Source organism: Gobius niger (genome assembly GCF_951799975.1).
Source record: "Gobius niger genome assembly, chromosome: 3".
Taxonomy (NCBI): Eukaryota; Metazoa; Chordata; class Actinopteri; order Gobiiformes; family Gobiidae; genus Gobius; species Gobius niger.
This window is the reverse complement of record NC_136854.1, coordinates 31,199,511-31,226,641: the sequence shown is the minus strand read 5'-3', so window position 1 is coordinate 31,226,641 and position 27,131 is coordinate 31,199,511. Positions and strand designations below refer to the sequence as shown.

The window sequence follows — 27,131 nt, the reverse complement described above, 5'->3', positions numbered from 1 at the left end:
CTAGAAATTGTGTGGGCGTTTTTGTTGCAGCATTTGCATGCAGCCAGTTGGCACAGTGCAGGTATTTGTCCTACTTTGCTTGGGTGTGATCAAGGATCTGGCAAAGGGAGAAGACAGAACAGAATAACTCGCCCGGCAGCATTCATTCTCCTGTGGATGGGTGCAACGATAATCCGCAGTCGCACCAGCAGCTCCAGCGGTGCCTGATGCGTGTGGGTCGGGCTGTCTGTCTCTGTCTGACTCCACTGTTTGTCTGCACAGCTCTCGGGTTGGATCACTGACGGCTTCCCGCTGCATCCATCTGCCTTCAGCTCACAAGCGGCGAGCTGACACTGCCGGTAGGTAAGGCGCATAACACAGTAATAACACCACGTGAACAATGGGCATTTTACATGTAACGATACGTGCTCGGAACATAAAGAGCTGGCAGCTTGATAGCGCGCATGCTAACTTTAATAGTTGGCAGACAGCATGTAGCCGCGTTAGCAATGCTCCGTAGCATGGGTTAAACTCGGAAAAATAACAGGCCAGGCAACGTGCCAGCTTGCTTTGCACAATCAACGCGATTGCACGAATTTTGCGTCGACAATTGTTTGTGGTTTGCACGAGGAAATGCGCACCGTTTTTGCAGTTTTCCGTGCGGGAGCTTCGGAGCTAAATGTCAACAGCTAGCACTAGCCTCTGTTAGCTCTCAGCGCTTAACCCCTCTGTGCTTTATGTTTGTGCTTTAAACCATTGTTAGAACAGAATGTACGCACAGCATCGACAGCAACGTGGCGTGGTTTACTCGCTGTTTTACCTTCATCTTGAGTCGTCGGGTTTATAACAGTGTCATGTGCGGTGCATTAGTGGCCACCCACAGAGCAGCCCAAAACTGACCCGCGGCACGTGCTGTCACCACAGGTGCGTCAGGTGATGCGCGGAGAGGAGCTCGCTCTTGTCTGTGGGGGGCGTTTTGGTTTAAAATCATGCTTGTGCCCATGAGATTTTGCAGGCCTTATACGCCTCTTTTATTGTCATTTTGCCAGGAGACAGTGAGCGCTGCCAAAACGACTAAGCCGCTCATTTACGACGCTTTAAAATTGCATCGTCTCTATGTTCATATTCTAGGCTTAGCAGCAAGTTGTCCATAGCAGCATTGTAATATTACCAAGTCCAACATGTCATAGAATGTCATACATTGTAATCGACATAAATGCCACCAATGCTTGCCCAACATATACTTATTTTGGCACCACAGCAATAATGATGCTGTTATCCTATATTTGGAACGTTTGCATTTGGAGTTTATATTGTGCGTTGTAGCGCAGATAGACTTTTCATGACCAACTGAGAGGATGGCATTTTGGATCATGCTTTTACCAATCAATGTAATGTGTCACGGGTTGTGCCTATTCATAAGCTGGTTATAACTGACTCCTTTGACTGAGAAGTCATTAAATAATGTGTCTAACTTTATATGTTAAAATGTAGGCTATTTTAAAGCAACACCACGTATTGTATTCACCCAATAGAATACAATACTAGCGTTCATTTTATAACGGTTACTTTTATAGTTAAAAAATACCTGTGACAAAAAAAAGAACGACCAAACGTGTGTTTACTGTGAGCGGCTCAACTCTCTTAAGATCTCCTAAGACTTTACTGTAACTTTACTGAGAGCGGGGGCATCTCCAGCACTTTGCATTGGCGATGTTGAATAATTTCAGCCAAATATGAGATTTAAATAGATTAGGTTGTCGGTCGAGTCCATACTTTGATTATCCATCGCAAAATTAGCATTATCTGTCCGTGTCCAGCTAGTTATTAGGAGCGTGTTTTGTGTCGCTGTGGCAACAGTGTAATGATAAAGTTTAGTTTATTGATGGAATGCCCCTTGTGATGTGCCATCTCGTTTTTGAGGGGGTCCATAAACACAAGACACTAATTACAGTTAACAAGACACAGTACAAGACAGGATACAGACAGGACAAACCACACATTAAGACAGTCACACAGGCAAAACAAACTTGCTCCATAGTCCTCCCAAACCCCACCAAGATACTTTGACAAAATTTACAAAAAAACTATATAGTATAGTAAAAAATGTTACACACTGTCCCTTTAATTAAATTGCAGCAAAAAATCCTGAAACTGACACTTAAAGAGACTATACAGAGTTTAAAAATGTCAAAATTATGTATCTTCCTCCCCCTACATGTTTCAACAATGTGCTAAGATTCACCACAACTGCCTCTAAAATCCTGCACCGTCACTCAAAATGGTGTTAATTCGGGTCCGAATAGCCGTCATGCACAAGCTTAATATAGAAGGTGCAGTTACATGTATGACCTGAGATGGCAGTAGTGAGTATAAAATGACTAACTTGCATCTAGCCCCATTAATGATGATGAATAAACTGTGTACTTTCCTGTTCACAGGTGACTGAAGCTGTGCTGTCTCTCAGGACAAACCCGCCCCGCTCCCCTAACCTCTGCAGTATTCGCCCTCTCCTTTCGCCTCATGGCTGTGTGACGGGACGCGGCCTCACCGTGGCCCATGCGTCGGACCCGTTTCCCTCCCTGTCCTCCTGCTCCCTCAAGCTGACGCAGAACCCCAGACACCTCCCTCCCCTCCCCCACCCCGTCTCCCACCCGGTCCCCAGCGACTCGCCCCCGCCACCCACGCCCCACGCTGCTATGGCCCCTGGCACGGAGACGGTGCACTACATCCACCTGCACAACTCCAGCCAGTCTGTTTTGGAAGCCCTGCGCACCCAGAGACGCGAAGGCCTGTTCTGCGACGTCACTGTGCGCATCCACGACTCCTCGCTCCGGGCCCACGCTTGTGTTTTGGCCGCCGGGAGTCCGTTTTTCCAAGACAAGCTCCTCCTGGGTCACTCCGAAATCTCCGTTCCACCACTAGTGCCGGCTGAAACGGTCAAACAACTGGTGGATTTTATGTACAGCGGGTCCCTGGTGGTTCTCCAGTCTCAGGCTCTGTGCATCCTCACCGCCGCCAGCATCTTACAAATCAAGACGGTGATCGACGAGTGCACGCAGATCATTTCACAGAGAAAAGCCGCGGCCGGAGCGGCAGCAGCAGCCGCCGCCGCTGCAGCCAGTGGAGGGGCCATGCTCGGGGGTATCCTGCCCAAACAGGAAGACCGCGGAGGGGGGAAGGGGCGAGACAGCAGCGGGAGTTGTTCTGGTAATCCCGGCGGGTATCCAAACTTCTCAAACTTCATGGCCGACTGCGCGAGCAACATGTCCGGGATGGGGGCGAACGGCGTGAATGTGAATGAGAGCGAAGGGATGGAGCAGCAGAATGACGTGAGCCTGATGGGCCTCGGAGACATGGGTCCTGGGGCCATGTGCGGAGGAGACGGACTCGGGTCAGGCCCTATGCTCATGAAGCAGAGCCCCAGCTGCACTCAGGACGTCCGGTAGGTGAACTCTTGACCTCTTAGATGGAGCTTAGCAAAATGGGAGAAAAAACAACACAAAGCATATGGGTACACACATTTTTTCTGTAATATTGATCAAATTCCATGTGTTATTAGATTTCTTTTAATTATTACATAAACAAATGCTGCTTTTATTGATAAAGTTCATGAAATAGATGTTTCAAAAAATCCTTGGCGTAATAAATGCTTTAAGCTCCTGAAGCATTTCACACAAAATAATTTCCATTTTGCTCTTAAAGGGGCTATACTGAGTTTAAAAATGTTAAAATTCTGTATTTTCCGTCCCCTACATGTTCCAGCAAGTGTATAATGAGCTCAGACCTGTTCACCACAACTGCCTCTAAAATCCTGCACTGTGACTCAAAAAGGTGTTACTTCGGGTCTGAAGTGCCGTCACGCTCGAGCTTTATATGGAGACTGCAGTTACACGAAATAATAATAATAATGATGCGTTGGTTTTATATAGCGCTTTTCTGGACACTCAAAGACGCTTTACATTGCACTATTCATTCACTCCATACTCGGTGGTGGTAAGCTACTAATGTAGCCACAGCTGCCCTGGGGTAGACTGACTTGGAAGCGAGGCAACCATTCTGCGCCATCGGCCCCTCCGACCACCACCACACACTCACTCACGCATTACATTCGCTAGGCTTCCTGGGGTTACCAAACGGTCTCCCATCCAAGTACCGACCAGGCCCTTCCCTGCTTAGCTTCCAATGTCTGACGGGATTGGGCATAGCATAGGCGGTATGGCCACGAGACCTGAGGTGGCAGTATTGAGCATAACATGACCAACTTGCAGTGAACTCGCGAATACAAGCGGCCGAAATGAGTTTCCTTCGCAGGGTGGCTGGGCGCACCCTCCGAGATCGGGTGAGGAGCTCAGTTACCCGGGAGGAGCTCGGAGTAGAGTCGCTGCTCCTTCACGTCGAAAGGAGCCAGCTGAGGTGGCTCGGGCATCTGTTCCGGATGCCTCCTGGTCGCCTCCCGTGGGAGGTGTTCCAGGCATGTCCTAGTGGGACAAGGCCTCGTGGAAGACCCAGGACACGCTGGTGGGACTATGTCTCCGAGCTGGCCTGGTGTCGCCTCGGGGTCCCCCCAGAACAGCTGGAGGAGGTGTGTGTGGATCGGGAAGTTTGGGCATCTCTGCTGAGACTGCTGCCCCCGCGACCCGGCCCCGGATAAAGCGGAAGAAAATGGATGGATGGATGACCAACTTGCATCTAGTCTCTTTAAAAGTCCAGGCTCCAAACAATGAGCTGCGACTGTTACAGGAGACTGTAGACCTGTCGATTTTAAAGGTCCTATATCATGCAAAATCGACTTATTGGAGCTTTTAGCCATGTTGTTATGCTATTTCCTTATCAAAAACACCCCCAGAGTGGTTTTTGGCTTCATTCACGCAGTTCTCAGCAATCCTCCTGAATCCTGCTCTCTGAGCAGCTGCTCTGCCCTCTGCTGGGAAACGACTGAGTTGTGACACTCTGACATTTTTTACGTCATAGTGTCAAACAGGAAGATCACAACTTCGGTAATGTAATGCCTTACGGCCTGATTTTAATTTATAAAACAGCTTTAAAAAAAAAAATGGAAGCACTTCCAGGTCAGGGCTGAAAACAAACGCAAAAAACGCACCCCTGAGTGTCTGAACAGATGTCATGTTTGCACTGAAGGATGTGAAGCTGGAGCTCTTTCTAAACTATTCTGGACATACCTGTTCTTTTTTCGTTGTTTTTCTTCGCTCAGAGAGAGGGGACGGAGTTAACTGAATTGAAGCGTCTTGTCTTCCGGGTTTGCTAAATACCCCCAGAAAATACTCATATTTCTCACAAAAAATAGTGCTCCATAGCGGTAGAGGTACAATATATCATATAAATGCCTATACTTTACTTTGGGATGGCTAAAATAGCATGATACAGATCCTTTAACACTTTGCCAATAAAGAGATTAACAATTAGGGCTGGGCCGTGTCATATTGTGCACCGCTATACCGATATCATTTTTGGACACCGGTGTAAATTTTCATACTGGCCCAGATGATATAAACTGCACTACAGCTGATTTTAACTGGAGTCGGGACCAGGGGCAGACGGAGATCGCTCAGCGTCACTCAAAGCAGCAGCATAAACATGACAGTGGAGGCTTAAGGTACAGGCGGTTAAAACCACAATTGAAGTTTGTTCCTTGAGATTTGAGAGAAAAGGGCTCAGGCTTTGTGTCTTGGATGAACTCCGACAATCTACTACCGAATTTACTTTTTCCACCTGACGAACTTCATGACCCTGTTGACAATGTCAGTGTTCTCGCCAGCGCAGTTGAGCGTAGGGCCCCCTAACGCTGTGAATTCACCCTGTACGCTGTGTTTCAACCAACATAGGGAGGATTTTCTGTTGTTTTTTTCCTTTTTGAATAATAATACCTGATTTAAATTTAAAAGAAATATATCTTCAGAAAATGTGGCAACAACATTTTCCCAGGGGGGATGCTCACGGACCCTCCTACAGTACTCGTGCCTGCAGGGCTAGCCTGACCCTACCCTGTGAAAAAATCCTAGTGAGAACCCTGAATGTTTAGTATACTTTTTTCCATTAATTACACATTTACTGAGGACCGTAAACATCTAATCTTCTTACAGTCTTAATATTAGTTCTATTTTAATATTTGGTCTTATACAATTAACTTCCCAAATCCAGAGATCCCTGTTTTACTTTGTGGATGAATGAGTCATAGCAGGAGCTTGTGGTTCCGGTGGCAGAGAAGCAGCGTCTTAAATATTAAAGATCACACATGACTAACAATGGCAGATGCATTTCAAATAACCAATACAGTCTAAAGGCTCGCTTGTTCTGAAAGCCAAGAACTTAGATAAATGAGTAAAAAAGGCCATTGAACTCCCTGCAGCTTGTGCAATTACGTGAGACTTATAATTGGCCGTATTGTGATTTTAATAATGTTACAAAAAGTCAGTGGACGCAACCTTTTCTTGCCTTAGTTGTAGTGGCTTAGAGTTACCATCTTGTGCAGCCTATTATAGTCGAGCGGTTAAGGTTGTTGCTGCACGTATGGAGAAACACTTTCGAGGTCCAGCTCAGACAATTTGCTTAATGTCTCTCCCATGCTCTTCACCTCCTTTCACCCTGTGTTGTCAAATAAAGCATACAGGACAAAACGTTTACATAATTTTAACATAACTAGAAAATAAATATTAGTTTTTACTATATTTGCTTTGGCACGTCTCACATTGACAGTTGTCTAATCAGGTTCTGTTTGGACTGTTTTATTTGCTAATGTACTTGTACCTGTACCAAACTCACTTTATTTACACATATATGTTCTTTCAAGGACATTTTCTTCAGCAATTAACGGCATAAGCCAACACAAGGCGTCACTCGTTGCCGTTGAAGCATGTCACTGTAGGATGAACGTAGAATATTTATGATAGTATGCTTTAGTATAGCAGATTGCTGAGTTGCTCCCCTCTGCTGGCGCTGCAGCAGCAGATGACTCATAAACAGCGTATAGCTTCAGACTGTATGTATAGATATCCACGCAGACCTGGAACAAAACTGCCAAGCTAAAAAATATTGCCAGAAAAATGTTGTTTCATAATAAGTAGGGCTGTCACGATCATTATTAAATCGACTTATCGTTCAATAAATGGCAGGTAAACAATTCTGGGGCTCAATTTTTATTGTCTGTTCATGTATTATAATTTTTCTCTTGTAATACTTTGTTTTCTGCCCAAAGTAAGCCAAAATATGTATTTGACTTGTTTTCTCTCAGTCTCACATAAACAGTACATGTGTGGTTGAACAACGACCAAGAGCAATTCAAAAGTGACAATAAAAAAAATAACAATTTGTTTATAGTCTTGAGCAGCGGTTCTTAATTGGTTATATATTGGAGATATTCCTCCTGTGATGACGCTGGGTTAGTTACAATTAAAGAGACCAGGCTGGTTTTGGTAAGAAAACATTTCGAAATCTCGTACTAATGAGGGCCGGACTGTTAGCATTGGAGCAGCGTGAACTACACGTCACGTAAGGGCCGAGTCTACGGTGAAGACCCCTCCCTTATGCCCTTTTTAGGAACATGCCTCGTCAGAGCTCGGGAGGGGGAGTCTGTAAACCTGCCATGATTTCCCCCTCGAGCGTGGTCATTGTGGTAAACGTGGAGGAGTGAGGAGGAGACGTCTATTACATTTACAGTCTATGGTCGGGAGCCACCTTTGAGTCAAAAGGCTTTCCCAGATTTGTTGCTGAAAAAGTTAAGGAAAACACTGCCCAAATGAATTTAAAAAAAAACGTGGTTTTGTTGATTATCTTGGAACAATAGTGAATGGAGGAAAAGACAATTTTACTTTATATGTGATTTGATTTGTGTTTGTGGCTTGTCGTGATGAGGTGATGGTGGGTCCTGATGCCACCAGTTGAGAAACACTGATCTAAAGGAGTAAAGAGACTTTTGTTTGTGATAAATGGCACTGGAGAGGATACTTTTTTTTCAATCTGAGATTTAATTTAAAAACGATGTGCAGCAAATAGAGCTGCTGAACATGTGACGCTGCACTGACAATTTGCTGAATATCTCTCCCTGCTTTTCACCCCCTTCCATCCTAAATAAACTGTGCAAAAATAATATATTGATCAATATGAGAGGAAAGAAATCATGATGCAGGGATGGGTGTATCGACTCCATGGCATCGATATTTCAACACAAAATGGCTACTTTTGAAGTATACCATGTAACGAGTATCAATAGTAATTTGCATATGTAAAATAAAAGGTGCTGCAGAAATAATAGACACAAAAGAATGACTTGTTTTAACACCTCCGCAGCTGCAGAGAATTAATCCTAGAAATCCATAATGTATCAGAAGCCGCAAGTTTATGTTCTGTTTGTAATTAAAGTATTCTTTAATGTATATTAATGTGACTAGTAACTTATCATTTTAAGACAGCCTACATATTAATATTATAAAACAACCAGATTCAGAAATGTATAAAAAATGACCAGTATCGATATTGCCTAAAATTATTGCCCAAAAGTATCAGTAACATAACAATTCAGATAAATGTGATATTGCCCATCATCCCTATCATGACTTTTGCCACAGATCTAAAATAAAGCGACCACAAACAACACTTGTTTATAAACACTACTGATTTCTAAATAAATTGCAGACATAAATTGAGAAGCATTTTGAAATATCGTGATTTTTGCAGACAGCTCTGTATTCCTGCTTCTTTTGTCAAATGAATGACCCTTAACCCTCGTGTTCATTCTCTCAGGTACAAGCTGCGTGACCTGTTAGCGCAGACAGCTAACGGTGCCAGCGGGGGCAGCACGGGGAACCTCTCGGGCGGCTGCAGCTCCGGGGTGGGCAGCGTGGACAGCATTAGCCGGGACAGTCTCCGCGGCAACGACCTCTCTGATGACCTGGTGGGCATGGACCGCTACAGCGAGGAGGAGGACCTGGACCGCGATCGCCGTGGAGACAACAGGGGGGCCGGGCACAGCCGCAAGCAGAGGCAGCCGCTCCGACTACAGGTGAGAAGGGAGAGGGTGTAGACATTGGGGATGAAGCAATAGATACAGACGGCATCTCCGGAATCGCCCATATAAGGTCATGTTTGAAAACCGTTAAGGGGGAAAAAAACTAAACTTTCTTTAATTATTCATAATTTGCTTTAACAAATGCTGAATTATGAATATAGTTTTCTACTAAATAAAGATACAAAGACATGGAGAGGAGCAAAGTGGTTCAACAGCCCATAAATACATAAATAACGGAGAATGCTAACTTGATGTTTTTATGTTAGCATCGTGCTCGGTTAGCTAGCGCTAGCTACAACTGCCTTTTTTTTTTTTCATTTCTACTGAACAATCTGCTGTGAGAAAATATCCATATGGGCCCGATTTACACTTGACTTTATTTATGTGTGATAAATATGTTGATATTCCACCAGAAAATAGCTAAAAAGAGTGTTTCTCTAAAGGTTCTAGTTTCCCCCTCGGCGAAGCCACGCCCCCTTCTATGACGAGATGCCGTCTGTATCTATACTAGAACTGGAAGCAGCAAGGCAGAAAAACGTACTTGATCCAAAACAGTTGCAGCGAGATCCTCTAGTTATTTTGACTCAGAGCTCGGTACCTTTACATTTTTGGAGGACACCATTACTTTAAAGAGGTGGTATTATGCTTTTTGCAGGTGTTCATCACTATTGTACGCTTTATTGGTTAGAAAAATGCAATATTGATCTAAAACAGCTGAAACAAAATATTCAGGATTTACTGTGCAGCTGTTTCAATCGTGACAAACAGGGCTTGACGTTAACACCCGCTGTCTCCCTGGCTAAATTAAACGTATCCAATTAATTTTTAATTGTAGTTCTCAAAGACGCTGCTCACATTGATATAGCGTTACTCTGTAAAGCTACAACACTACAACTCCCATGAGCACTGTCTGAAGAGCGCGTTTCCTTGCCCGCCGTCAAAACCCGCCCCCGGAGCCGGCTCGACTGTTAACACTTTCTTCCAGTAAAGTGGGGACACATAGAAGGAGTTTAAAAGCCAGGAGACACGACGAGGAGAATAGTGGAGAATGATGCACAAAGAAACGATGATGAGACAGAGGCAGTGGAAAAAATGGAAAATGGAGAATGGCTTTTCTACGATGATGCTAAGCAAGTGTACTGTTCTGACTGCCACAAATGCGATGGTGAGGCACTACCCTGTGCAGTTTAAATACTGTGTCACTGTTGTTGTAGACCTCAGCCCTGATAAGAAATATATATAGATACAGTATATATACAGATCCTCGTGTGGCCGTAGTGAAGCTATGGCGAGTGTTTTTACTTTGCAATGAAAGGATTAAACTTGACAAGGCAGAAAGAGCTTTTTGGGAGGAGTGGGTCGAAACACAGCACCAGGTCTGTTTTTGATGAGAGAACAATATTGTAACATGGTAACATGGTCACCCGAACACAACTTATTTTGACTCCTATGCTGCATTAATCGATGATTATCTAGGACAATATAAACGGTTTATTGTGTTATTGTGTTCCCTAAAACAGTGGTTCCCAACCTTTTTTCCTAGAAGCCCCCCCCCCCTCTCCCCTATGCACATGCTGTAGTTGGGCCACACCCCCAGTCCAGAACCGTCACCCTCACAAATGTGTCAAAACATGAAAATGATTGCTAAAACGTATTTATTTCAAACAAATTTTCTGTATTTGGAGTGTTAAATGCATCTGTATGACTTTTCTCAGTCACCTTTTCTGATTTTTAACCATATAATTTGCTCAAATAAAATCACTCATGACCTCTCTTCAGAGACAATAAAAGTCTGCAAACACAAATACATTTTTATCTTTCTAGCCTGCAATCTCTTAACTGTGATTTGAGTGCTGTACATGGTGAAATTATGTACAGATTTATTTCAGCGCATGCATTAATTTCAAGTAGAAATAAAAATTGCTCAGTGGGATTATCACTGACAATAAACGGCCTTCAATTTTATCTTTTTTTTTCCCAACACCTTCTGCAGCAGTGTATCGAACTTTGAAATTCGTTATCTTGGTATAGGCCTGGAAGGAAGAGACCGGTGGAGGGAAGGGAGGGGAGGGGGGGGGGGGGGGGTGTTGAGATGGGGAAGGTTGCCATGGTTACAGCTTTCAGGCATGCAGAGCTGCAACGCGCCCGCTCTTTCCTTGTTCTGTTTCTGCTGCTGCCTTTTCCCTCTTCTCACTGCATTGGCGTATAGCGCTGAGATGTTTCGGCACTTTGCACAAACGGAGACGAGCGCCGGTCTTAACTTCACCACCTTTGGCCTTGCCGTTTCATGGACTTCTGCATATTTACTGTAGGTCGTTAAACTTGTTGGCACCCGCCGGTCTCCTCTTCCGCAGTTGTGCTCTTTTGTTGCTCTGCTCCCATCTCTGTGTGCGCTACTGCTGCTGCTGCTGCTGCTGCTGCTGCTGCTGCTGCTTCTGTCTTCAAACGCGTGTGCCGTTTTTTTTCCCTCTCTCTTAAGCTAGATTTGTGTACTTTTTTTTTGCGTGCGGCAGGTGCTGGGGGGAGAAGGCGTGGTGGTGAAAGATGAAGGGGTCCAGGATGCGGACGGGTCGGTGTACGCCCTGGAGGACGGCAGGAGGGGCGGAGAGCACCCGGACGCACAGGCGACCATGGCAGGCTTCGGACAGGTGAGCCCCCCCCCTTGAACCCCCCCAACCCCGAGCACCTCCAGGCACAACATCAAGGGCTGAGGCAAAACTCCTTTACGTTAGATGTAACAGCAGAAATGAAATGTGATTTTAATGCAGAGGAATTAAAGAAATGCTTTAGGATAAAAAATAAATGAGTTTTATTTAGAATTGAATGGTTGAAGTCTTAATTTTTAACTGGATATCACAATGAAAGAAAAAACTAAACTTTAAGTGTTTGAAATGGGGTTTGAAACAAAAACTTAAAGCTTTCCCCCTCCTCAGGCATACTGTCTGAATAATTAAGTAAGTAGTACTATCTATCTAGTACTATCTATCTATCTATCTATCTATCTATCTATCTATCTATCTATCTATCTATCTATCTATAACTGTCTGTCTCTATTTGGTCATAGGTTACTGCACACTTGCATATATTTGATATATCTTGTATCCAAAAAAACAACAGTAGTTTAATGTGGTAAAAGCTAGGTAAAATAGAGTGCTGCTGAGTTGTTATACCTTGAAAATATATTTAATAATAGATGCTGGTATTAATATGTCTGAAAACTGCCTGTAGCTTCTGCTGACCTTTCCACCTGTTATACATATATTGTTAAAGATTTTTAAGCATTAAGACTAAATCCTTAGTAATGGTACTTTTACTTCGCTGAGATTAAGATAGTGGCCGAGTTCACCATAGGTTTTATCTATCTTCAAGAGTTGGAAAGAAAGAAAAAAAGAAGTGCTAATCGATATCTAAGTGTCTGATCTCGATACTCAGTTGAGCAGGTATTGACACGTTATGTGGCTGTGAATATTGCAGCTTGTTAAAACAGAAAATGCTGGAAAATATTGGGCCTAATATTAGGCGCTTGTGCTTCACAGAAGGTCCTGAGTTCGATCCTGGGCCGAAAAGGGCCTTTCAGTGGAGTTTACATGTTCTTCCTGTGTCTGCTGTGTGAGAGTGAGTTGTTGGTGGTGGTCGGAGGGCCCAATGGTGCAGATTGGCTGCCTGACATTTTGACATTTTAGAATCGTGACACCATCTACAGTATTACAGTGTCCCAGACCAGTGAATTTTGAGTCATTTGAGCAATTAATCCAAATTGCAGTATCATCTTTGGTCAATCTCAGTCATCGTCCTATGACAATAACAGCTAATTTTTGTTTAAGATTAAGTGTATTTACAATCTTTATCTTGTCTATGTTCTTGAATCATGCCAGTAAAAGCTTGTATTTATTTGTTTTTAATGTAGAAAAATACTGCCAAATTGAATATAAAGATATCAGTGTTGAACCCTTTGCTCAGCCCTTGGGTTGCGCATGTCCAATGCGGTGTGTCGCTGTGCACCAAACTATTTCCTAAAACCTTTGCATGCCGTATATAAAGTTAGCCTCTCTGATAATACAATTCCCGGTGGCTCCATGTTGAAGTCAAGGAGAAGGTGGTGGTGGTGGATTCTGCCGCAGCCTGCTGTACTCTGCAGACTGTGCAGGGAACATCTGCCACACAGTGAAAAAGGCTGCTCTGTCAGACTCTTCCAAAGTGATGCGAGCAGGTGGAGGCACAGTCGATGCAATTAGAGGCAAAGGACATCCGCAACTTAAGTGATTTGGATAAGTAATTATGTACTTTGGCTTCATACCTGGTATTTGTGTTTTTGTTTTGTGTTTTCTTGTTTCAGATTAAAATGAGTAATCATGAGAATGCAAAAGCAGACATTTGTAATAAAAACAAAACACGGCCTTTATGCTCTTTTTATCTAAAGCATTTTTGTCAATCGTGAGCTAAAAGCTTAGTGGTTGTTTGCACTAAGTGCATTTGAGTGTTGCTCTTTGAAAGCTGTGAAACATGTGAATAAGCTCATACCTGTGAGAAATACATTTCGAAAGTAAGCAGTGACTTTGGGCCACGCCAAACAAATTAGAATTAACGTGCTCCTGTTTTCACTGTTTGTAAAGAAAAATAAATCTGACTTGATTTCCATTTTTTATGTAACTTGTAACATTTGCAACTAAACACAGTGTAAATATATTGATTGCAGAGAGATGACAGAAAGTAAACTAAAATAATAACAACTAGAAATGCTGCGCCATTGCGATTGACTGCGGGATTGCGGGAAGCGAATGCAGAAATTGCATAAACTGTTCAAATTGCATAAATTGCTAAATTTGCATAAACTGCATAAAATGTCATGTTGCATAAACTGCATAAAGACGTGGTAAAATGCATGAATGGGTTAATTTGCATAAATAATGTAAATTACATAAACGCTTTAAAATGCATTAACTGGTTAATCCCATAAAGTGGTTACTTTGCATAAATTATTAATGTTGCATAAACTTTTATATTCCATAAACTGGTCAAACTGTTGAAATGGCCTCAGTGCTTGATTGGCAGAAGCTGCACAAATGGCTGAAAGGCCTGGAGTCTCCCCATTGGCTGGATTCGCACATACACACCAATGCAAACATTTCAAACTCTCGTATAAAAAAACTGGAAAACTGCAGAAGGCCAATTTTTTCTCAAAACCCACAAGTTGCAGAAGCTGAACATGCACAAAGTGCAGAAATTGAAGAAAATGCAGAAAAAAGTGCAGAAAAGCATGGATTTGCGGCAGCCCCATTATAAGTCAATGGGAAAAATCTCCGACATTTCGGCCGAAGTTGCAGAAGTCCCAAAAGTAATAGCACCCTTCTCCTCAACATGCGGAACGTTTGATGCATACCTTGCATAAATTGCACAAAGCATGAAGGTGCTGAAAGCTGGAGAAAATCGGGAAAAAGATGGAAGAGGAATAATAATAAAGAACATGAAAACCAATAATTGACTGCAGAAGAATTCCGCAGTCAATCAATGACATCTTCCAGCTCTGTGATTATCCTGAGGCCACGCAAACTTATTACCTTTGAGCTTGTTCATTGGTTTTCCATTTTTTTCACATTTTATTTTCTTCACTCTCTTTGATTGACAACAATGGAAATCTCTGCTCACAGGAAGTTCTAACACAGATCCAGGCTTTGGCCTGATCTGCTCAAAAATGTTATCTGCACATGCTCAGATGTCCTCACGCTACTACAGCAACATAATGACAAACTTCAGATTTGACAGAATTAAGCAAAACATTATGGCACCAGCCAATTTACCAAGCGTAAATATTCACAAACATGGACATTTCCTTTCTGGTAGACTAAAGATGGGAGCAACGTACGGGCGCATACGTCAACATTACATTACTGACGCTACAGCGACATCATCGCTTTTTGCTCTTCATCTCTTCAACAGTTTTATCTCTCAGTGGGCTAAAAAGTAGTTTGATGGTGTCCATTTAGTGCATAAAAGTATGGAAAATGCAGCGCGATGTTAGTGGAAAAACGAGCGAGGAGGACATGAGAACGAAGCGGCAGAGGAGGGAACACCATGCGTATAACCTGTCCCGCACCGCACTCACCTCTCGGCCCTGGTGCAGAGTGTGTGCGCTCTCATGTTACAACATGGACAGACAAGTGCGGCCTATGTACCGCATTTGCTTTTTTTTGCTTTTTTTTTTAGTTGGTGCAGCTTATATCCAGGTTCATTTAATAGTCCAGAATTTATTGTTATTCCTGCCTGATTTATTGTGCTTTGACCCCAAAAAACAAGGCGAAATTGAATTGTATAGATATTTCCAGTTATAAATAGGTTAAAAACTAGACAAGGTATTTCAAGTTCTCTTCTATAACTAATTTATCAGCAAAGCAAAGCAAAGCATTTTTATGCATAAAATGCCTTATTTTTATGTGAAGGCATACATTACGCTATTCACCTGTGGATTTCTATAGAGTAAAATGGTACAGATATACTCAGACTAATGGATTGGGTTGTTACAGGGGCCTTTAATTGCTTTTTTAGTTAAAGGTTGAAAACAAATGCTTTTAAAAGTAATGGCAGATTCATTGCAATTTAGAGCATATAGGAAGGGTGTCTCCAACTTATTCCCCCCGTGAGCTACTTAGACAAAATTAAAAATGTCGGAGAGCTACTTATGCTCTGAGAATACTTGAGTAATTATGGGATAGGCAGAGCACACTCTGGACAGAAATGAGCCGGGACGATAGTTCAACTCAAAGACATAAAATGAAATTGTTTTCCTCTTTATACTCTGTTATATTTACCTTAAAGGAACTATATGGAGTTTAAAGATGTTAAAATTATGTATTTTCCTCAACTTTTGTCAGACAGTGATCGAATTCTACTCATCAAGTTCATGTAAAATGTAGAAAACCTTTGAGGAGCAACTTGAAAATGGACTGGAAAGCGACTTGCTTAGTTTGTGGAGATGTAAATAAAATTCAGTGTATTTTTTTTTAATCATCCTCGGGCAACGGGGTCAACAATAGCAAAAACATGATGGCGGTCCGTGATATTTCTAAGGAAACAGCTTCAGAAGTGCAGTACCAGTGCCAAAGTCATTTTAAAAATATATTTTGTTCTGGGTTCATGTCAGTTCCTCCTTCTTAACAAACAGGTTTAAATAGGTTTTTCCCCCGGCGTCAACACATTAAGAACCAGGAGAACAAAAATGTTGCGTTGGCTCAAAGTCGCTATTCTATAACCTTTAGTGGAGTCGTTATACTTTACTGCGAGCTTTACTGCATTCACAACTGCAGCTACTGATAAACAAGTCCTTGCCAGTTGCCACCCTCTCGCAATCACTACTGCTCCATTAAACCTTTACTGCAATCGCTATGTGTACTTGTAACTACCATTTCCAAAACGATGTCCAAAACAATGTTACAACAGCTATAGCAGGTGGACCCAAACTTTACAGGCCCTCAAATTACAATGTGAGCAATTCAGTCAATAGTGTCAATAGTTCAATAGTGTCTCCACTTTTGACGCACTTTCGACATTAGAGAAGACAATGAACTTTGACACAGTTTTTATTTCATGTGGAATCGCCCAGTAATGACAGGGATATTAACCAAAAACTAAGACAAAGAAATCTGCTGTTCGCCAGTTACCATCATGGAATTTTCAGTTTCCCTCCACCTCAATTATAAACTATAGGCTCTTTAGAATGTTGTGATGTCACGTGAACGCAACCTACAGACCTCGGGAATGTGATGTCATATCGCTAAGCATTATGGGATTAGCAGCAATTGTAAACTAATGGAGATTTTAAAAGTTAAAACACATTATTGTTCACATTAAAACACTTGGACACCACAATGAGTTAGATGTATTTACCAGCAGTAACTCAACAGCTAACGGAGTTGTTCCACGGCTTTGTTCTCCACTTTTTATACTGTTTTTAGCTTGTGTTAGTCAATAGAAATGTATGCTAACAGCTGCAAAGATGGCAGATCTCCATGGTAACTGTGGAATTTCCCAAACTCTATTGCAACTTAGCTGCCTCCGGGTCGGAGCCACCAATACACACTAATAGAATGAATAAAGAAGAAGCTAACTGCGGGGCTAAGGCCACTTAAACAGTATTTACAGCCAAGTTTGTGTAATTCGATGTAAAATATCCTTCTCTCCCTTTGTCTTTTCTATGTAGCATAGTATTTACTCTCACGGACAATTAATGAGTAAAAAACCGCAACATGCTACGACACCTGCATGGCGCTTATGGCCTCAAGGGACATGAGTTACTTAGTTCTGCTTTAAGTGTATCTTTTTTTTTTTTCTTTCTTCATTATAGTGTGTTAGTACCTGTCTCTTGTGTCTTGAAAACATCCTGTAACCCCCACTCAGGGCCTCATGACTCTACTACTGCTGCTACTACTGCCACCATACTGTCACAACTTTGAGCGTTAAAACTATTGTTGCATGTTTTTTTCAAGAAGGTAAATTAATTAAATGAATATGTTTAGATTATCTCTGAAATAATTAGGGACAGATTGTATGGAGTAAGCAGTAGAGGAATTTTTGAGGCATAAAATTACATGCTAAAAGTGAAGAAGAAATGTCTGATCTCAAATTTAAAGTATATTTGCACTGCCCTGAGTTTACAGGGTTTTAAAAGCCATTAAATGAATTGTGCCAAAATTAAGGCCTTAAATGAGCTACAGTTTTGGCTGAATAAACCCTGGCATTACCTATAGTGGAATCTGTATTACTTTACTACTAACTGTATAAGTATATATGAGTGAAACTACATGGAATCAGTAGTATTATGCAACACATTTGTAGCTTTGTTCTGCTACTAATGAAGAAGCAATACCTACAATCCTCCACGCGCCTACGCCCTTTTCGTTGTGCATGTCACAGAACTGATATTAAAATGTTGCAAACACCTCGGACTATGTGAACGAATGCTCGCTGGACTTATCGGCACTATACCAGCTCTATGGCGAATACTGACACAGTCACAGATTTGTTCAATGAATTGCATTTCCCTTGTCAGATAAACTAAGGTAGATGAAATAAAAATATGTTCACTTATAACTTATAACTGCCTGCCACTTACAAAACAGTATTTGTTTACAGCTACTCCCACGACTACACAACCACTACACTAGTGTCCCAAAAGTATTTCAGTGAGAAAAGACAATTATTATATTTTATAGTACCTGTCTGTCTGTCTCTATACTTAACTTCTTTTAACTTCACTCAAAAATAGGGCTGAAACAGTTTATCAATTAATAAAATAGTTGACAGCTATTTCAGTAATAGATGAATCGTTTTCTGGTTTACACAGACTCAAAAATGACATGAACATTTAGTATTCTTGATGGGAAAACTACTTTGTTTTTAAAGTTTAGGGCATGCAGAGAGCCTGTGTCTCAGGACAATTATCCAATCAGAAAGCAGCATTAGTAAGAAGCCTTTTACTCCATCAACATCCATCAACACATGGTGTCAATTTTGATTTATGTTGGAAAAAGTTTGAGAAAAATACACATCTCATGCGCCTTTGACAGCCAAGCGATTAATGGTAAAAAATAATCTATTACCAAAATAATCAGCCTTACTCTCGAACAATACTCGGTCTCTTCTTTATCGCTACCAATTACATGTTTTCTCAAAGAAATATGAATAAATTATAAACACAAGTAATTTAATAATAAAAAGAACAATTTAATTACTGTTAAATGTAAAGAAACTTGACATAATTGGTTGTAATATATATTTACCCATACATTAAGACCGCGGCTCCTCCCACGCCGGGATTATTTCAGGGACAAATTGTACAATGCGAGAAAAGTGGCGCGACAGGTCTAACCACAGCACGACATGCTATCTCTCTGATGGGTAAAAATACTGTATGTTGTTCATGCAAATAATGTATGTCAGGTGTGCTTGCTCTATACACATGCGTATGTACAGCCACGCGAACTGCAAAGCCTTCTCTGCTCTCGAAGGCGTCAGACAAAGTGCAGGCCGGTTTTATCATGTCGTACGCGCAGGCTTTTCCACTGAGGAGGGTTGGGATGCAGTTTGTGAGTATTGAATCAGTGCAATAATTTAAAATGTTATGGTTTATTTTTGTTTATGTGTTAAAAGACAAATTGGGCCCAAAACCTGAAAATCAAAAAAAGTGAGTTTTGCCTTCAGTGTCGCACCTTAAAAGGATATTTTCATGCTTTTATGTTTTCTTATGTGTCTGTATGTGTGCCTGTGTGACCTCCTGCTTTGCTGACCTGCCGGGGTTACAGGGTTCGATTGTTACAAGTCACAGAGGCAGAGTGTTTAGCTGCATCTCTCAGTGAGAAAGTGGGGCCCTCTGTTCTGTGCGGAGTTTGCATGTTCTTCCTGTGTGTTTTATCTGGTTTTCCCCTATTAACCTCAAACATGCAGAGTACGCTAATGACTGCAATGCTCTGGGCTGTTTGTTTTAAAAGAAGGGGCTAATGCGGTGTATAAGATAAAGTATACCTCAATAATAAATCCATAACAATGTACAACTAAAGGTGTTTTTTTTACGCATGTAGGGCTTGGTACCTTTCAATTTATCCAAAACCAGAGCTGAAACGGTGCTTGTTTTGTGAGACCAGGGCTTAAGCAATTTTTTCTTTGGTACATGCTGCTTTATTCATCAAAAACAGAATGATATTGTTCATACATTTCGTTAAAGACTGCAGTATTTCTTTGAGCTGGGGCTAAAGTCGTTTTGTTTGTGTCTCATGACCCACTAGGCATTAATTCTAGACACAGGTCTTTTGATGCTCCTGCCTGTAAAACGACCTCTCCAAAGTAGAATTAATGCTGTTAATGATCCTTATAGAACTCATATAAATACTTAGCATTTTGTTAAGTTGAGGCTTGTCTATTGGGAGATGGGAACTAAAACACACTCTGTGCCAAGAAAGTTACTCGTATTTCAAAACTGACAACAATATATCTGTAAAAATGCAAATTCGACTCTGTGCTTGCTGTGAGTGAGAAATGTTTGCAACAAAGGAAAGACGCAACTGCTGCTTATTGTGATAGGCATGTTGCTGGAAGGTAGTCATTGCCCGTTAATGGCCCATAGTTTTGTGCAAAACCCGTAGCACATGCAAAAGTGGATCTGCAGGAGAGTTATTACTACATTTTTACTCACGCAGACTTGGCTCATTTGGGGACCAAATTCTGTAAAACACACTATTTCAAATGGTAAATACGAGTAGAGGTGAGCAATATATTGTCAACAAGATGATATAAGTGCATCTCCAATGTCAAGAAACCAACCAATAACTGCTCCTGAAAAATAAAGTATTCTTGATGTGTAGTCTTTTTGTGATGTGTAGTCTGCTCTTTTTTATTTAATATAGTGACAAAGCAATCAAATTTTTTATGATTTCCAGCACATTTTCACATATTGCTGATGGTTTGCAAAAGTATCGTTTCATCATCGTTATCGAGAAAGTCCACAAACATATTAAGATCTTCATATTTGAGTGTTCACAATGTCGTCCACCCCTGAATTAGATGCAACATGCCCATTAAATACGTTTGTTTTGGTTATTGTGCACTCGCAATGTAGCGCCTGTGTTGAGAAATGACCCCCTTGGAGTCAAAAGGGGAAAAAAAGACATTTCAACTCCAGTTTAAAATCTCCTTTGTGTCTCCTTTACTTTGTTCCCTTCTTCTTCTTCTTCTTGTTGCTTTAAGGCGGGCGGCACTAAACGTTATGGTCCATTACCGCCACCCACCCACTATACTCGAGAGTGAGCCAGAATATCTATCTTTATCTCTCAACCAGTTTATTCTACACAATATCCCCGTCGCTTTCAAAAACTTCAAAACTCGTTATATTCTCTAATGGTATCCAGCCCCAGACACTCGGTCAGAAAACGGCTCTTTTATTTCCATCCTATAACAGCTTGTATTGGGGTTTTTTTCAGTAAAACTTGAGAGACACTGTATACTGTGAATCTGGCGTAGATCCACAGACTTAATAGGGCTTCTCAAACTGTGGGGCATGAACCGTTTGTACAAAAGCTCATTCTAATATCCTCAAGGGCGTCTGCAGTTGCGATCTTTGTTCATTTGAATTTGATCCACTGTCATTTAGGCGTTTGTCCTGCTTAACAGTGTTCATTTTCTCAAAATATTTCAGCGTAATTTTAGCCAAAGTAACATTTCCGCTGACTTAAAGGGACTATACAGAGTTTTCCTCCCCCTACATGTTCCAACAATGTCCTAATGTGTAGAATGAGCCCAGACCTGTTCACCACAACTGCCTCTAAAATCCTGCACTGTCACTCAAAAAGGTGTTATTTTGGGTCCGAAGTGCCGTCATGCACGAGCTTAATATAGAGATTGCAGTTACACGTATGACCTGCGGTGGCATTAGTGAGTATAAAATGGCCACCTTGCATCTAGCCCCTTTAAATTGCATTAAAACAAAATTAAAAGTTGTTAATGAGACTAAAACTATGACTAATAAAAAGCTAATATGAATGAAAAGAAGGGACTGAAAACCTCTGAAATTCCAGTGACAACGTTTGAAAGATGTTTTAAATCTGCAGAAAAAGGGAACTGGTCTGTGCTTTGCCCATGTGGCATCTTGTAGTTTTAGTTAGTAGGAAATAGTTACTATTTCGACTTCAATAAATGACAGATAAACGATACATTTTTAGCGCCAATATTTGTCGTCATTTATCTGCATTTTTCCCCTATTTTTTTTTAAGTCTAATGCCTTTTAATGACATTCCAATGCCCAATATTAAATGTTTATTGCTACAAACGCAACAAATTGATTTTTAAAGACTTGCAAACATTAGATCATGCAAAGGAATGAATTAATGTTTCGATATTTTAAAGCAAACTAGACCGATTAGCCTACTTTTGTCAGGAAAAAGTGTGTAAAATGGACAAATAATGTGCAGAAAACTTCAACAAAACATTAAGTTGAATGTGTTTCGGACCACTTGGTATTTTCAATGAAGTCAAGCATTGATCAACAAAGGCTTGCTGTCATTTTCATGCGTTACTTTGTGTCTTGTATCTTCGGACTCAAAAAAGTGATTGTCTTCTAATGTATGTCGGTTACGCCTTATTTACTTTACCATCCCGTGCTCTGACTTCTTTCTATTTTGACATTGAACATCAGGTTTGTTGAGCACAACCTGCTTTGTGTTTTCTCTGTAGGATTTCTACGACGAGCAGGGAGTTTTCTCTGAGAGTTTTTGGCCGCAGAGCGAGCCGCCCCAGGCCATGCCGTTCAATCCCAGAGGACGCGTCAACAAGCCCCTGACTCCGCCCCCAACCTCCCAGTCCATGAACAACCCGGTAAGAGCTCTGCTTAGAAACACTTAAACACGCTTAGAAAGATGCCAGTCAGGTGGGTTATACAAGGAGGTAGTGTTGTCTTAATAAAAACAATGGCTGTTCAGTGTAATCGAAAATGATGTGTTTGACCATAAAAGGTCAAAGGTAAAACCAAATTTGTTTAATCCATGGGGCAACGGTGGCGCAGATAGTAGAGCGGGTCATCTCGTGATCGGAAGGTCGCGGGTTTGAATCCCAGCTCCTCCAAATGCACACTGCCTGTCGCCTCCATTGTCTGTCTGTGTACATTGGTGCATGAATGAGAGTGTGAATGGGCGACTGGTTCCTTGCTGTAAAGCGCTATAAGTTGAGACCAAGTTGCAATGTTGTTCTCTCATCAGAAACATACCTGGAGCTGTGTTTCGTCCCACTCGTGCATCTTTGAGTAATCTTTGAATCTTCCCCAGACACTATTCTTGCTCCTCCTGAGGTCCTACGTATTTCAGGGAATGCCTTTCTCTGCTCTCGATCTCTTCCTAAGCTTAATCCATTCATCGCAAAATGCCCACCCTCTCTATGGAAACAGCTGTACAGCGAAGGGGAGGAAGAGGAGGAGCTTATGGGCAGATGACTTGAAATTCAGGAAGCAAAACTACAGGACTGTTTTAGATCAATATTGCATTTTCCAACCAACAAAGTGAAAGACAGTGATAAATATGTGTTTAAGACAAATACCTGCAAAAGGCATAAAACCACCTCTTTAAATTGTGTCTCAAAGATGCACAATTTATTGCAAACAAATTGGCTTTGCAAATCGAATGTTTGCAATTATGAAGTTGCAAAGACTTCTATGGTATAGTTGGGACAATTCTTTGCAAATCATCATGGGACCTTGTACAAAATATCTTCTCTCAAATTTTAATACTCCTTCAAATATCCACTGTTTGTGACATTCTCAGTAGCAATACAGAAAACAATTGCCATTAGCTGTTCCTCCAAAACCTTGTTGTCTTGTCTGCGTGTCGCCTAAAGAGGAACAGAAATATTGAATGAAAAAGATACATAATATAACCAAGGCAAAAGAGCAGGATTCTTAAAAAATAGCGTGTGATATTATCCATATTCATTGTGATATTCATTGTCTTTTCCAGCTCCTATTCCAGTACCCAGTGAGCCAATCGCAGCCCGCACCGTACTTCGTGGGTGGACCGATGCAGGGGATGGACGGCATGGGGGGAGCAGAGGCGAATCAGCAGCCCCCGCCGCCGGCCCAAATGCCCCCGGCGCCACCACCCTCCACCTCGTCCTGCTCGGCTGGACCCTCCCCTTCCTCGCAGGGATCTGAAACCTCGTTTGACTGCACGCACTGTGGCAAATCTCTACGCTCACGGAAAAACTACAGCAAGCACATGTTCATCCACTCCGGTAAGATTTTTCTACGACAAGCCTTCGACGCAGTTGTTGCCCTCCCTCTTCTGTTTATTTATCCATGACAAAATATTTGTTAAAAGTCCTGGGCCAGTGTTTTGTTTCATTTGTGCATGTTTGACGTATTCTTGCTCAAAACTAACATTGACTAACTGTGTATACGCAGGCTGATACTTACTTTACTCCTCTGTATTTGGTAGAAGCAGCAAATGCTCAATATATGCGAAAACTTTTCAGACTCGTTTTGCTCCCAAACTCTTAAGTGCTCTGCAGTAATTTCACAGCTGATAGTACTTACGAACATTCAGTGTTTTTCAGGCCCGAATGACAACCTCAGGGCGGCAGCTTAAACTCTTATAGCATTTGCATTTACAGCCTGCTGTTGTTAGTGAGCTCACGCTGTGCCTGGATACTTCCTCAACGTTCTTTAGATTCAAGGGAAGGGATAAAAACTTTGTGTTTGTCTTTGTTTTAATTACTGTACAGTATATTGACTGAAGGTCTTAATGATGTGCGGTACATCTCTTAAACAAATGTCACTGGTGTCCTGTTTTCTGTCTTTGTCCTCACTACACTGTGCATTGTTTGCCTCAGTCTAAGCACTGTTCTGCCCCGGCTTTAGGTCAAAAACCTCACCAGTGCTCCATCTGCTGGCGCTCCTTCTCACTGCGCGACTACCTCCTCAAACACATGGTGGTGCACACCGGCGTCAGGGCTTTCCAGTGCTCCATGTGCGGCAAGCGCTTCACCCAGAAGAGCTCCCTGAACGTGCACATGCGCACGCACCGCGCCGAGCGCACCTTCCAGTGCAACGTGTGCCACCGCGCGTTCACCCACCGCACCCTCCTCGAGCGCCACGCTCTGCAGCACGCGCACCACAGTGCCCCCCAGGCCCCGGGACGAGACATGACCTCACCAAGCACCAAGCACAGTCCCCCGGCGCTGGGCGGGCCCTCAGGTATGGCCCCGAATCAGGGCATGGTCGGCAACATGGCCAACATGCCCAGCCATGGGGCGCCCACCTCTTAGGCACAGGATGTGATCTCACACAAGGGGCAGGGGCGAGGGAGGGGGGTAATGTAGATGTATTTAGCCCAAAACTAGTACCATGAAAGAGACCAATGACAAAGCAAGTTCACTGCTGCTCAATGTTGTTCAAAATGGCTGATATGATACAAAAGTGAAAATTGTGTATTATAATATAGTGAAATCAGACAAAAATGTCCTGAGCAGACAGACCCATTCACTTCATGGAGTGAATTAGAAACCCAGTACACAAGAATAAACTAATGGCCTTTCTTTATGGAGAGTCTCTGATTTCCCAAGGCAATGAATATGTACAAGCCATTGTTTTTGCCAATGAGATAGGACCAACTATTGAGCATCAAATCTTGCAATCAGTCGTCTCTTTCAATGGCTTTTCTAATCACATAGTTGAATTCAAGTATCTAGATAAAACATAGATACCACATTGGCTACTGCCATTTGGTGCCTCCGTATTGGGCAGGTCAATACCATGATGACTATGGCTGATATTGCTTTTTAAAAGAAATAATTTGAAAACTATCATGTATATTACGTACCACTGCCAATATCATATGAAAGACTGCGAATGTTGACCTGTCTAATATGGCGGCCACACAAGTATAGTTCAAACACCGTTAGTAAAACTCGGATAGCCTCATTCTTTTGGTGGGAACAGCTCAAAGACACCTTTCAGGGTTCCTACAAACAGGTAACATGTACATTTATAAGATCTTTAGTAAGAAATTGCACAAACTATTTGGGAACTAAACCCTAGAAAAATAGTCTTAAGGTCTGTGTCCATTTTGAAGTTTTTCATCCCTTCGAAAAAGATATTATTAAAGCACTTCATTTGTTACAAGCACCATATTATGTGCAGGTCCCAAAAGCACTTTTACCAAAACTTTTTAGATAAAAGATTTTATTTTGCCAGTTTAACTGGCACCGTTTCCAAATCGGATCAGCTGAAAGCTGTCCTAGTTGAACAATGTAGCAAAATTGCCTTTGCCTTATGAACTGTATCGTGAGACTGAAATAAATTTGGAAACATAGTTGTGACAAATGTAAATACCCTCAGAGATCAATCTGGAATACAATTCTAGGTGTTCTTTATAAGAAACAACAATGTCCCTATATTTTAAGCCTGAATTACCAAAAATTAAGCATTTGAAGAACTTTTCTGCTCATTTCAAAATATTGTATTATTTAATCTAAAATGTGTGTGCCTCACACTGGAACAAGCAGCCAAAGTACACAGCACTAAATCTCTAAACAACCCAGTCCAGACGACAACACATTTGGAAACCTTTTCTACTATGGAAAAGTCCACTCTTAATTAGAAATTTCCAAAGATTCGGCTCCTAATTAAGGACCATCAATCCCACAATAGTTCTGATTGTTTTCCCCGATGATTAGACACTAAATGCCATCATCATTTCATCAGCTGTTTGTGCAAAGTTAGGTGTGCAGTGTGTCAGGAACAGTGTCTTATCCATTGAGAAAAACAACATTAATGGCAAAAACTGAGAAATAATAATAATTTTCTAAAGTATCCTCTACTCTTTGTAGCATTGCGAAATATAGACATTTCTTTACATTGGACGTGGTTGGGTTTTTTCTGCTTTTCCTGCCTCTCATTTTAACCATAGCCTTCTATACATTTTACTGCAGTCACAGTGGTGCCGTGTTGTCATGGAAACCATACTGTAAGGAAAATGTTCTTTCTTTTTTTCTCTTTTTTTTGCACGGGCCGCATATATCCCAGCACCTTCTTCCCCTAAAGAAGCGAAAAGAAAAACTCACTATGGATGCAGACCTTCTTTTTAAAAGAAATTTGTAAATTAAACTGTAGTTTTAAAGGAGGAAAAAAAAACAAAGTAGCCGTCATTTCTCTGTGTCGTGATTTTATCGCTGTAATCATCGCTAACAATCATAAATGCTAAAACAGCCATAGATCGCATTTAAAAAAGTAGCCAAATATAATTGTTTTTTTGTGAAGGTTAAGCGCAGTAGGAACCCTGTTTAAGAAAGAGACACCCAGAGTCACCAAAGAGGTTTAGGAGCATGGAGCGGCGGGAAACATGGGAGGGCAGGGAGGGGGGGCGGTAATGCTAATCACCAGCTCCTTTCACTAATAACTCGCCAAAATTCAGGGTCAGAAAAGGCCCAAGGATAAGACCAAATGTTTTCTCTTTGTTCTGCAGCCGCTACATTTTCTGTATGATAATGAGTGACAGTGCTATGGCCGTATGCAGTCTCCACAAAAGTCAATATCTTGTTTATTTTCTCAAATGAGCTATTCATAACTGAAAAGAATCTGTAAAAATTCTAATGATGCTGT

General features: G+C 41.7%; 1 protein-coding gene across 2 annotated transcripts; it reads left to right on the top strand.

Moving 5' to 3' along the window:
- zbtb45 (zinc finger and BTB domain containing 45) lies at positions 1 to 27,131 on the top strand. Of its 2 annotated transcripts, none has more exons than XM_079553382.1 (7): positions 1 to 338; positions 2,421 to 3,424; positions 8,740 to 8,998; positions 11,518 to 11,652; positions 22,220 to 22,360; positions 23,491 to 23,764; positions 24,390 to 27,131. In XM_079553382.1, exons 2-7 carry the CDS (start codon positions 2,679 to 2,681, stop codon positions 24,794 to 24,796), a joined length of 1,962 nt encoding a protein of 653 aa, XP_079409508.1. In that variant the 5' UTR covers positions 1 to 338; positions 2,421 to 2,678; the 3' UTR covers positions 24,797 to 27,131. The 2 variants fall into 2 exon arrangements, with proteins under 2 accessions (XP_079409508.1, XP_079409509.1); XM_079553383.1 differs by having other exon boundaries at positions 1 to 342.